At 33.3% G+C, this 13966-nt stretch overlaps 1 protein-coding gene and 1 long non-coding RNA gene across 2 annotated transcripts; both read left to right on the forward strand.

The window, feature by feature from the left end:
- Positions 1-2564: 2564 nt before the first annotated feature.
- On the forward strand, positions 2565-4993 carry LOC148765728 (uncharacterized). Its single transcript, XR_016029044.1, has 3 exons — positions 2565-2916; positions 3003-3059; positions 4651-4993. It is a non-coding gene; the product is annotated as an uncharacterized LOC148765728 (long non-coding RNA).
- A 6012-nt stretch (positions 4994-11005) lies between these two features.
- On the forward strand, positions 11006-12888 carry LOC105953799 (phospholipase A1-IIdelta). The gene has a single exon (XM_012977478.2). It carries the CDS (start codon positions 11412-11414, stop codon positions 12681-12683), a length of 1272 nt encoding a protein of 423 aa, XP_012832932.2. The 5' UTR covers positions 11006-11411; the 3' UTR covers positions 12684-12888.
- The last annotated feature ends 1078 nt before the right edge of the window (positions 12889-13966 follow it).

Below are 13966 nucleotides of genomic sequence, written 5' to 3' on the forward strand. Positions count from 1 at the left end.
ACGGATTTTTATGCGCTTCTCAAAGTCGCGCGCAAATTTCAACGCGCTTCACCAAATTGCGTGCAAATTTCAACGCGCTTCACCAAATCGCGCGCGCTCTCAGACGTAATAATACAAATTATTATTTCTCCACCCCACGCCAACGATTAACGTAATACTACAACACCAATCTACTATCGACTCGATCCGGTACCCATTTCGACTTTGCTCCCACACCCACTCGAGAGTGGATGGCTAATGATATGCATAATTGGGTCAGCCCAATTAGCCTACTATTTCTCTACGTACTGGGCCACGAGCCTGATCTAGAAGAATATTATTACGAAAACCCAATTACCTTCAAATAAGGTTTGGCCCAACAAATTAACCACAACCCAATCGACAAGGTATAAATAAAGACATAATTCATTTATTAAAGAGACGCCCTATTATCTGAGTAATACTACAATTCCTATTCTCTCAACTACTTCAATATCCGCACGTCTGACTTAAGCGTCGGAGGGGTTTCCGCCGGATCAACCCCCGGCCTAGTTCACCTGTTCTCTGTTCCCAGGTATCTCAGGACCATCTAGCTCGTGAGCCAGTGATCAACTTTGCTCTCCTAGCTCATCCTACCTCATTTATTTAAGGTGATTTGTTTATAGCATCATCAGTATGATAGATATTGTATTAGAATTGGTATGTTACTTTTCAAACTATAGCAACGACCACTGACATTACCATTCCTAAGTTTTCTAATTAATCGCACAAGTTGTGTAAACATGACCATAATCATTCTTTTTTGCTCAACTAATTGAAAAGCCATTACTACGATAACCTCTTATTCCGTATTGGCATCCATATAATCAAATTGAGCTGTTGACAAACCATAAAATTGTATTGAATACATAATTTGAAATAAAAATATACAAGCATCACAACAATTGGAACCACTCATTTATGTTTTGCAAATTAGTATTTATTCTCCAAAAATCTGTATGACCAGTTATGTAAATTTTTTTTACTTTTTAGTATAGTTTCGCAAATAACTCAACCCTTAATATCATTGCATCCACATAACAAACACCACAAAGAGCTTAATAAAACATAAAAATAAGAAAAATAACAAGGCAGGAAAACACTAACCTTGAAAGAGCAAAGATCAAAACCAAATAGGGGATATTGAAAATTGCGGGCCTTGTTTGACAAATTGGAACAACACTCTAAAACAATAATCAAAACGGAGAAAAAAATATAAGTGGGGAGAAAAAAATCTTGACCAAATCTGGAAAAATAGCAAATCTTCGAAGTGTCTGTTGACATTTTTCTGCCACATGTGTTTCAACAAATTTTAAGTAGTCAGCAACAGAAACAAGCTTGGTGTGAAGAAATAATTGATTGACGACAATCTACACAAACCTTCAAAATTTGGCCTTTGAGATGTCTGTCGACAAATGCAATGCTCCTGAACTACCACTGGAATCTTCAACAATATATAAACACCAAATTTTGCAGTTGTTAGTTTTCAAATGGAATACTACGAAATAGAAGAATAAAAACGCAAAAGGGAATATATGTATACAAACCTCTATTCAAGAAATCTAGGGCAAAGAAATTGGGGGAGTGAGAACGATATTTATACCAGGTTTATTTTTAGTTGTTTGAAATTGTATATGGTAGTGTAGTTAATTCAGATGGAACTTGGATTAAAAAAAAAAAATTCGGATTGTGTAATCGAACCTCATATGGGCGGATGGAATATCATTAATTTCGAGGATAGTAGACCGGGCCGGTGATCAATCCGGGACTTCGGTCCAATAAACCTAAGCTAAGATCTTGTCGGATAAATTCATCAATCCAATGGGTTCTAAGAAACCAAAGATACCCTTAGTCATATAATGATTCTATATTACGTATCAGTTTAGAGTTTCAAAGTGGAATTAATTATTTTTTCAACTTTACCCAATATTGATAATAAATTTAATGAAATAAAATGAGAAAAAAAAAAGATGAAAAGCTATAAAACAATAATGTAACATCCCGCCCTTTCGGATAACTCGTTTTATATTTTTATTATTTTTTTCATAAGTAGATTTTACGTTTAGAAATTTTATGTGTGCTAATAGGATAATTTATTATGAGCTAGCATAATTAAATATGCATTCTTGATGTATTTTATGTGTGACTTAAATTATGTGATTAGTTGATTTATTAGGATCGAATATTTGAAAATTTTTACACGAAAAATAACTAATTGAAAATCTTCATATTTTAATTAGATTATTGCATTCTAGAATTTAATTTGGATAGTTGGAATATATTTATGCATACACTAAATTTTTAGAAAAAGAATCAATTCATGCATATTAGATAATTAAATGAGTGAATAAACTTAGAAATAAATTTTCCCCCACTCTTCTTGTAACTTTCGGCCATGTGGAGACACACATGGATTTTATTTTCCATGTGTACAATTCTTTAATGTAGAAAGACTCATTAATTGGGAGAATTGAAGGCTTAAGTGGCTTGTACCTTCTTCATTGAGAATGATACTTCACTTTACCTTTTAATTCAAGACCCACTTTCTCTCTCTTTCCACCTAAGCATTTGAAAACCATTCTCTTTCTTCTTCATCTCTCCCTAAATTCGGCCATCACCACCATCCCCTCACCAAGACTCCATTTTTACTCAAGCTCAAGCCATAGAACCATCTCCAATCCAACCCACCTAAAGAGGAAATTCCAAGAACACCCCCAAATGCTTGCAAAACTCTATAAATAGAACCCAACACCCAAGTGAATTTTCATCTTCTCCACCATATCTTAAAGCTCTTAAGAAAATATTCTTCTTCCTTCTTCTCCTCCATTTCAAAATTATTAGTGTAGGAAGCTCGAAATCTCTCCTCATTTCCAACAAGAAGTTTCTTCAACTAGAAGTGTAAGAAAGCTCTCATTTTTCTTCTTCCTTTTCAATTTCGAAAATTTCCTAATATTTTCTTCTAATTTCTTTATAATTTCTTCAAGGTTCTTGTAGTGGGTTATTCAATCCACTAATTCCTTCATATTCCCAAGAGAAAGTAGGTGAGAATTTCATATTCTTGCTACAAGTCATTCTTCACCAATATTATTTCTTCTTTCTCCTTCTTTGTTCTTAATGGCCGAAAATTTGGGAAGTTATAGTACTTTAATTGTGTATTGTTAGATCATCCATGCATGTAAGAATCTAAGCTTTAAATGATATAATCTTGAAGAACTAAGAATAATATTGTAATTTAAATTTTATGTATGTATGTATCTATATATATATATACTAGACCTGCGTGATCATAAGGAAACTTCGATCCATGGTTTTCGTAAACCTGCGTGGTCGAAGAAAGTACTTGATCCATGGTTTATTTGTAATCTATATGTGCTATATATAAGTATATATTTCTATGTGTAAATATATCGACCTACGTGGTTGTAAGTGTACTCCCTCCGGGTCGAGGAAGCTTACGATCCATGGTTTATGATCTATGAGTAATAAGATAATATACGAAGATAAAAATCGAGAACAAGATTAATAAAAATGGAATTTTGTGTAATTGATTGTTGATGGTTCGAATATCTTGGAAAGAAAATGAAATAAATGGAAATTTGGTGTTACTTGAAAGAAAACTTCAAGTCTCTTGAGAAAGAGTGCTTGAACCTTAATTGATGAAACTTGGAGATAGTAATTATAAATAACCGAATGATTTGAGTTGTTTTGCTATATGTGTAAATATGTGATCTATGTTCTTTGCTTGAGTTGTTATGTGTCTTACTTGCTTTTGTGATTTTGTGACTAAACTATGTGCCTTTGTGAAATATGTGGAAATATGTGTGCTTATGTGAAAGCTAACTTTGGATATGTGAAATGAAGAATATATACTAACTTCACATTGCACGTTTTTAAAGTTGGAAAATCTTGTAAAACATAGATCGAATAAGCACGGGGTATGAGGGGCCGGTACCCCAAAAATGAGATGAAGAGTGTGTGGTTTGATTCCACTTATGAAATGGGTTCCAAATAAATGAAGGCTTATTGTCTATGGTTTTACTTGATTTTTCAAAGGATATCCGAACGGAAAATGTTTTCTCACACACCTAATCAAATTGCTTGAAATGAATGAAAGTATGTACTAACCTCACTTGCATGTTTTTAAATTGGAAAGTCTTGTAAAACATAGATCGAATAAGCACGGGGTATGAGGGACCGGTACCCCAAAAATGAGATGAAGAGTGTGTGGTTTGATTCCACTTATGAAACGGGTTCCAAATAAATGAAGGCTTATTGTCTATGGTTTTACTTGATTTTCCAAAGGATATCCGACTAAAGAAAATGATTTTCCCACACATTGTATGAGCACTTGAATGAATGTGTGTGTAAAAGAATGACGTCTCCCTTGTAAGGGATTTCCTCTTATTCCTTATGAAATGATGAAAGGAAGGATTAAGAGGTAAATGGAAAAGTTCTAAGAGGTAAACCGAGAAGGTAAAGGTAAATCGGTAAATTTTCTTAAAGAAATGGTGATTGAGGTATATGTATACTTGTTTATGTATGACTATATGATTCCTTGTCTAAGTGTATTTGATATTCTATGGAATTCTCATTGAGTCTCAAAGACTCATATAGGTGTTGAATTGCTTGTAGGATTACCCGATTTCGAGCCCGAGGTTCGTGGTTGAAGTTGAGTTCGTGGATCGGGAGAAGAGTTCATATGGAGGCATGGTGGATTTTGAGTGCTCTTAATATACTAATGTGGTTTTATTTGTATAATTTGCTATTAAGGATATTCGACACCGTTCTATTTGTTTATTATCGTTCTCTCCCGCCTATTGGAGGAACTTACTATTGATGCATAATATGTAATGTTACTTAGGAGTAAAATTATCTCTTTTGATATATGTTATGGTATTTCCTCAAAAACTTATGTAACCTTAGGGCAAGTTTTCATAAAAACCTTATAAAATGCCCGTCGGCTAGTTGTGTGTTATGTTCTGTCTAGTAGTTTGATAATTCGTTTTAATTATCACTTCCATACATTATTGCATGAAATTTTACAGCGTAATAGTTCTCTATGTTAGGTTCATTTTGATATGTTAGGTTCATTTTGATAGGTCTTTTGCATTATTTGGATAATCCATGAATTAATTACGAATTGTTTACCAACTCTTCTCTGAAACAGAGTCATTGTAGTATTTACAACAAAATACGAAGTTGTTCTCACTCAAAAAGATTTATTCCACTTGGGATAAACTCCTAACTTACTAATGTACTTTAGTATAAAAATATATGATTTTTGAAACAATAGGGAATTTATAAATATTTTTCAAAGATCACTCCCCTGCTTTAGATTTTCAAACTGTACAGTTGTACCATTTTAATTATTCCTTTCAAATGGCTCAAGGTATTTAAAAACTGTTTTTACTAGGTTATCTAGGTCCCTATTAGAGCATGTGGTAAAAATTTAAAGTGTTTTGCATGAGAGGTTAGAGAGTTATTAATTTTTTTAATTGATAGATTGAAACTGTCCAATATTTTCTCACTTTGCTAAGACGGGACTTAATCTCTAGTCATGCATGCATAGTTTGTGAAATTGATTAAGTGAATGTTGTTGGGTAATATGTGGACACTCTTACTCTGATTCTAAAAGAAAAATTTTGTCGGAATTTTCTATTCCCGATTAATATATTTCAAAGTCTTCCGCTATCATATTCTAAAATACTAATTAGGTATAACTAGGAAATGGGTGTCACAAATAATTTGGTGAAAGAACCTTATTTTCAAACATTAAACCTATTAATTAATGTGATTTTTTTCTGAAACGACACTTACAAAGAGCTCATAATATTAGAGTTAACAAATTGCATTAGACTCCATTTGGATGGACTGATTTGATTTAAGAAAGAAATTTTGAGGAAGAATTTGCTCAATTTATAACTAAAAAGGAGGGGTCGGGATTCGAAATCCTTCATCAAATCAATCCAAAAAAGTGCAAGGAATTTGTTTTTATAGACATGAAATCCCTCATCCAAATTCTTCTGTCCAAATGCACCCTTAGAGTATCAACATAACATAGTAGGAATCAAATGGATTTTAGGTACATATACTATTGGGTTTACGTGTGCACATGATACTATATACATTTCGTATTCGTATACTCCGAGAGAGACTTCGTGACCATATATTCAACAAAGGGACTCTTCTCCAGGTGGAGGTTGGTGTAAATAATACTATGAATTTGCACATGAAACCATATGTCCAACTATATGTTGTATGATTGCATTTCATGTCTTAGTATGGTTGAGTAAAATATACTTACGACATGTATGTTTCGAGCTTATCATAATAGTAAAAAACATAGAAGCGGACTTTAGGACTCCCACAAATCATAGATCGTGAGTGACACGTTGAGCGAACACTGAGTCAGTGGTGGGCTCACACATTTTATGCAAAACTCCTTTCCAGGTTCTTCAAGTGGTTTAGGAGGCTAGCGGCAGTCGCCAGAACGAAGTTCGAAGAATTATGTGTGTTGATGCCTTGCATAGTTTATCCGAATTTCATTAAAGATTACATCTACACTCTTCTATTTTAAAATTCTAATGTTTAATTGTGGCATTCACAATTTTATTTTGTACTAAGAATCTAGTCTATTATTAGATAAGGATGGATTAAATACGATTTACTTCTTTTTTGTTAGATTATGAGTACTTTTAACACCCTCTTTATGTATGTGATGCACTCTTATGAAAATTGTATTTTTTCAGGTGTGTGTTATGATTTGAAATAAAATGCCTTGATAGTTTCTTCAAATCGATTTTCTCAAAAATTTAAATAGTATATCAAAGTCATGTTTACTAAAATAAGTTTTCTGTTATAACTTTACTAAATGAACTTATTGCCTTTAAAATTAGGGTCATTACAAATAAGTCCATCAATGGGTACTTATTCATACAGAAATCCAGACAAAAAACTCATTTACTAATAAGTCCACATATGGTCCAGATTTTTGTGAAGGACTAAAATAACCCCTCATACTTTAATATCTTAACCTCAATTTGACCCCAAATTTTACAAATTATTCAATTTTGACCCAAAACCTTTTTTTCTTCAAAAAAACAAATTCAAAATTTTTTTTTCCCGGCGTTGACCGGCGGTCAACGCCAGTCTCCGGCGTTGACTTTTCAATTTTTATTTTTATTTTGCGCCGGTCTCCGGCGTTGACTTTTTCGATTTTTTTTTTCTTTCTTTCTGTAACTTGTTTTTTCGTTTAAACAACAATATTGCTGTGATTCACAGTAATATTAACTATATTACTGTTAACCACAGTAAAATTAACTAAACTACAGTTTAACACAGTAATATTGCTATATTAATCTCTAGCACAGTAATATTGCTATATTAATCTCTAGCACAGTAATATTAACACAAGAAAACTCATTATTATTGTGTAATAGAGTAATATTACTATGTTGACCGTTCAACAAATATAAACATAATAAAAAGCCAAAAGAATTAATATTACTGTGAGTGACAGTAATATTACTATAACAACAGTAATAATATTACCGTCAACCACAATAATATTACAATAATAGACAGTAATATTATTACGTTACTCCGTGAATAACTCAAACAAACAAAAAAATCCAAACAAAATAATAATATTGATGTGGTTGACAGCAATATTACTATAACAACAGTAATATTACCGTCAACCACAGTAATATTATTACGTTACTCCACAGTAATATTACAATAATAGACAGTAATATTAACTATATTACTGTTAACCACAGTAAAATTAACTAAACTACAGTTTAACACTGTAATATTGCTATATTAATCTCTAACACAGTAATATTAACACAAGAAAACTCATTATTATTGTGTAATAGAGTAATATTACTATGTTGACCGTTCAACAAATGTAAACATAATAAAAAGCCAAAAGAATTAATATTACTGTGAGTGACAGTAATATTACTATAACAACAGTAATATTATATTACCGTCAACCACAATAATATTACAATAATTGACAGTAATATTATTATGTTACTCCGTGAATAACTCAAACAAACAAAAAAATCCAAAAAAAATAATAATATTGATGTGGTTGACAGCAATATTACTATAACAACAGTAATATTACCGTCAACCACAATAATATTATTGTGTTTACAGTAATATTACAATAATAGACAGCAATATTATTACGTTACTCCGTGAATAACTCAAACAAACCAAAAAACCCAAAAAAATAATAATATTGATGTTGTTGACAGTAGTATTATTGTGTTTACAGTTATTTTACTGTCAACGACAGTAATATCATTACGTTGACTTGTCAACAAATTAAAAAAAAATAAAAAAAATAACAAAAAAAAAATAATATTACGTTAATTTACTGTCAACAGCAGAACAATCACATAAATGTATTGTCAACGGCAGTACAATTACGTTAATTAACTGTCATTGACAGTATAATTACGTTAATTTACTGTCAGTAACAGCACAATTACGGTCAACGTTTAGCGGCGGACGTAAAAAAAAAAAACAAACAAACACAAAAAAAAAAAAACTTAAAAAAACACTAAAAAAAGTCAACGCCGGAGACCGCCGGAAACCGGCGAAAAAATTAAGAAGAAAAGAAAAGGAAAAAAAAAATCAACGCCGGAAACCGGCGAAAAAATCCGAAAGAAAAAAAATCGAAAAGTCAACGCTGAAATCCGGCGGCAAAATTTTTTTTTTTGAAAAAATAAAGTCAAAATTGAATTTTTGTGGTCAAAATTAGATTTTTGTGGACAAAATTGATTAAATTCGGGTTACAATTAAGAATTGAGGATAAAGGGTTGGGGGTAATATTGGCATATACATGAATGTTTTCTTTATTTATAATAAATATTAAATGGATGGGCTTATTGGTGAAAGATATATATCCCCTAAACCTAGAATAATAAAGATGCTTGGTTGGGGATTTATGCAAAAAAACCCCTTAAAATTATCTATAAAGTTCCAATAATCCAAATTTCATTTCAAAATTCAACTTTTATAAAGTATTTTCTAAATTATAAAACGTCATGGAGTATGTTACATTCAATAATTTTCCTAATTAATGTGCATTTTGAAAGAAACGGATGCAAATACCGTAGAACCTCGATAAGCTAATAACTTACCTTAAATAATAATTTCTCTAGAACCTCGATAAGTTAATAACTTACCTTAAATAATAATTTCTCCAAATACAGACTTGGTGACAACACCCTAAATTATTAATTCAATAATTTAACATTCTTCTAAATTAATAAACTTTTTAAATCTCAAGTGTATTAATTTATAGTGATTTAACTGCTAATAGAGTAAACATTTGTATCGCTAGTGTAGAAGGAATCAAATGAATATTTAATTCCATGCGACTCCTATTGAAGTTGTTCTAGGTTTCTAGTATGGTGGTTAGAACACCCTTAATGATGTCATTTGATTTATTTTAATACAATATAAAAAGTGATTACATATTCATAAATAGTGGTTGTAATTAATTTGTAAACAGCACCCAGGATTGCAAGGTGGTCGTGCATCTTCGACCGGTCGCTATATCGCCATTTTCTTTTTTATATAATTTAGGTGTTTTTAGTCTCTCACTTCAAATTTTTATATCACTATTACACCTAAAATTATGGAAAATTGGTTTTAGCTTCCACCATGATCAATCCCCATATCATCATATACTCAAATCCTATTTTTCCACCAATTTTTTTGGTGAAAGAATTTTCATCTCCAACCGGTCAATCATTTTTCTATTTTTTCCACCAAATCCTATTTTTTATACCAATTATAGAGGTGGAAATAGGATTTGGTGTAATTAACATCATTTTATTAAGTAGCATATAAAATAACGATTTTAACTAATTGCACATGATTACCAACTTATTAGCTTATTTATCGTAAATACATTCATGTTAATTACTAAATTAGTTTTTAAAATATAATATAAATATGCTTAAATTGATGAAGTACAGGACGTGTTATTATTAAAAAAACATTAATTTTAATAATATAAAGATGCTTATTTTTAATTAATTTGTATATTTTTTTATCAATGTTGATTAGTTCATTTCTTTACTTAACTAATATGCTAATTACTATTAATAAATTATAATAAGCAACAATAGTTAGATTAACGAAACACACTTTAATTGATAAAATACAGGACAAGACATTTAAATTGAAAACATAATTTTGAAAATTAATAACATAATTTTTAAATTATATAGTTAAAAAAAATTATTACTTAACATTGGATCTATAATTAATATTTATGAAATAAAATATAATAAAGTTACGATTAACATTAGATTTATAATTGTGGAGCATATATGATGAGTTGCCATGGAAGACCAAACCAAATCCCATTTTCTATAAGTGGTGAAATGGTGAAATATTATTATTTTAACATTTGGTCTAGATTTTAGTGAAACCCATTGGAGACCAAAAACAACATTTATCTATCAAAAATGATGGAATGGTAAAATAGTATACTACCGATTAGAGATGAACACATTTTTTCATTGTAGGATTTGGTGAAAAATTGTAAAAGCGGAGATGCTCTAACAAGTTAATCCAATAATCTTTCTTTTTTGGTTTTTAATAATAATTTTAGGGTAAATTGTGACTATGTGCGGTTAAATAAAAAAAAAAAATTTGGTAATTACAACGAGCTCGCTCAACTATTAATTTTCTAACACATCCATCTTTATGGTGTCAAATTTAACATAATCTTCTAGATTTTTAGGAATGTTCTATAGTTCGTTTTGAGCAAAAATGAAGTTTATAATGCACCACAATCTGATATTTACAAGCAAGAGACACATCTTATGATCATCTTATTTCAAAATGTGGAACTCGAATACAGTACAAACTGTAGACATTTAATTTAGAATATTCCACTATAATACCCCACATATGGACTTGTAGAAGAAGATTTATACTAAATAGGTAACATGATAAATTTTTCGTAATTTAATATTAACTTATGGCCACGGTAATTTATCCATAACTTTACATGTACCGAAAATATTCATAAATTTAATAAATAAAATGAGAATAATTATGTGTCCTGTCAGTCAAAATCATAACTGTCGTCAGCAAGCGATTGCAGCCAAAACCTCTCTCTCTCTCTCTCATCTCTCTATTCTCTCTCTCTCTCTCTCTCTCTCTCTTGATAATTGTAGTAGTTGTAGTTGTATGTATTCCCAGTCCCCACTTGATTTAAAATCACCATAATAATATCATCACCCTATCTTCATCAAACACCCACTCCTTCTGCTTACCCTTTTCAACAGGCCACCGTACATCATAAACCACACAACCAATATTTATTTTATTTTTATTTTTCATTCTTTGTTGCAATGGGAGCAACTCATACAACAATGGCAGCAACTGAAAAGACAACAAGAACAACCGAACCCTCATGGGCGGAACTATTGGGCAGCAACAACTGGGAAAATCTGCTCGACCCATTAGACCTCAGCCTCCGCCGCCTCATCCTCCGCTGCGGCGACTTCTGCCAGGCCACCTACGACGCCTTCAACAACGACGTCAACTCCAAGTTCACCGGCACCAGCCGCTACGGCAAGAAATCCTTCTTCGACAAAGTCATGCTCGACTCCGCCGCCAACTACCAGGTCCACTGCTTCCTCTACGCCACCGCCAAAGTCGGCACCGGCGAAGCCCTCTTCCTCCACTCCCTCTCCCGCGAGTCCTGGGACAGGGAGTCGAACTGGATCGGATACATCGCCACCACCTCCGACGAAGTCAGCCGCTCCTCCGGCCGCCGCGAGATCTACGTCGTCTGGCGCGGCACCACCCGGAACTACGAGTGGGTCAACGTCCTGGGCGCCCGACCCGAATCCGCCCAGGAGCTGCTCCGTCCCAAGAACTGGGACAAGAAAACCCCAGACAACGACAGCGACGACGACGACGACGAGAGCGTGCCAAGAGTAATGAATGGGTGGCTCACAATCTACATGTCAACAGATCCCAACTCCTCCTTCACCAAATTAAGCGCCCGAACACAGCTCCTGAAAAAGATCGAACAGATCAGAGAACAATACAAAGACGAAAGCCTGAGCATAACTCTAACAGGGCACAGCCTCGGCGCTTCGTTAGCAATACTATCAGCTTTCGATCTAGTCGAGAATGGAGTCGACAACATCCCGGTTTCCGCCATTGTCTTCGGCAGCCCTCAGGTTGGGAACAAGGCGTTCAATGATAGAGTGCTTGATTTTGCAAATCTCAAAGTTCTGCACGTGAGGAATAAAATCGATCTGATCCCGCTATACCCGAGCGGGCTGCTGGGTTACAGGAACACGGGGATCGAGCTTGTGGTAGACGGTAGGAAGTCGCCGAGTCTGAAGGATTCGAAGAGTCCGGGTGACTGGCACAACTTGCAGGCGATACTGCACGTGGTGGCTGGGTGGAATGGGGATGATGGGGAATTTGAATTGAAGGTGAAGAGGAGCTTGGCTTTGGTGAACAAGTCGAGCGCGATATTGAAGGACGAGTATTTGATTCCGGGTTCGTGGTGGATTGAGAAGAATAAAGGGTTGGTTCTTGATGAGGATGGTGAGTGGGTTTTGGCTCCGCCTTCTGATGAGGATCAGCCGGTGCCGGAATTTTGAAATTAATGCATGTTGTGAAATCTGTCATTGTTGGATTAGTACTTGTTGTGTTTGGTGCTTGTTATTATCCTCTCTCTCTCTAAAATAATGTTTGATGTAACCTACATCATCATGTGAAAACTTCATCTAATTTGATGTTATTGTATATCTATATTTATGGTTCGATGAATTTGTATAAAACATGCTATAAATTGGTTCCCACTCATTACTTTTTTGAGATAGGATATGTCATCTTCTAACGGTTATTCCGATGGCACAAATTAAGCATGTGAATACAACTTATGAGATTCTATACCCGGTGAAATACACCATGTAATTTTAAGCTGTTGATCTACTTAAATAATTATCCACTCAGCGCACTTACATATGAGTGTTGGTTGTTATGTGTAAATCAATAGTGTAATTTACCATGTGTAGGTTTTATAAAACCATATGAATAGTTGGGGGTAGGGGTGGTAAACGAGCCGAGCCGACTCGTGAGCTCGACGAGCCGGCTCGTAAAAAGCTCGAACTTGAACTCGAGGTTTTCGAGCTCGAGCTCGAGCTTTTTGACGAGCCGAGCTCGAGCCGGATTTTAGTTGTTCATCAGCTCGCGAGCCGGCTCGCGAGCCGGATTTATTATTATTTTTTTATTTTTTTTATTTTTTATATGTTATTTTTATTTAAATAGTGTATAATAATATAAAATATTATAGAAATAAATACAAACATTAAAAAAATATATAATCACAATTTAGTTTTTATTTTGTATTTTTTTTAAATAATTTTTAATAATAAAATAATAATTAAAAAATATTTAAAAAAAAAAAAAAAAAATAAGAGATTGTGCTCGAGCTCGAGCTCGAGCTCGACAAAATTAACACGAGCTCGAGCTCGAGCCTAAAAAAGAAGAACTCGACGAGCTCGAGCTCGACAAAATAGACTCGAGCTCGAGCTCGAGCCAGCCAAAAGAGGCGAGCTCGGCTCGTTCACACCCCTAGTTGGGGGTATGCTCGTGATGTGAGAGATATTATAATTCCGAATTAGTAGGGTGTGCGTGGTTTCTAAACCCGCTAATTCTGACTAAATCAGACTTCATCCCATCAACTATGGATTTTAATTTTCAAGAGTGGGGGTTTGGCATGCGGTATAATGGCGTGTTCGTAATAGGACACAATCTCCACGACCGAAACCTATTAATATTAAAATATTTTTACTTTATTAATCATTAAGATATTTTAATACTATTTTTATGTTCAAATAAATTACAAATCTAATGAACCTTAGCAATGCATGTTTCACCC

This window comes from Erythranthe guttata, chromosome 13 (assembly GCF_056151865.1).
Source record: "Erythranthe guttata isolate IM_541 chromosome 13, IM_541, whole genome shotgun sequence".
Lineage (NCBI taxonomy): Eukaryota > Viridiplantae > Streptophyta > Magnoliopsida > Lamiales > Phrymaceae > Erythranthe > Erythranthe guttata.

What these genes read in the sequence shown, in the direction of transcription:
- LOC105953799 (XM_012977478.2), top strand. Translation starts at nt 11,412, where the DNA reads ATGGGAGCAACTCATACAACAATGGCAGCAACTGAAAAGACAACAAGA.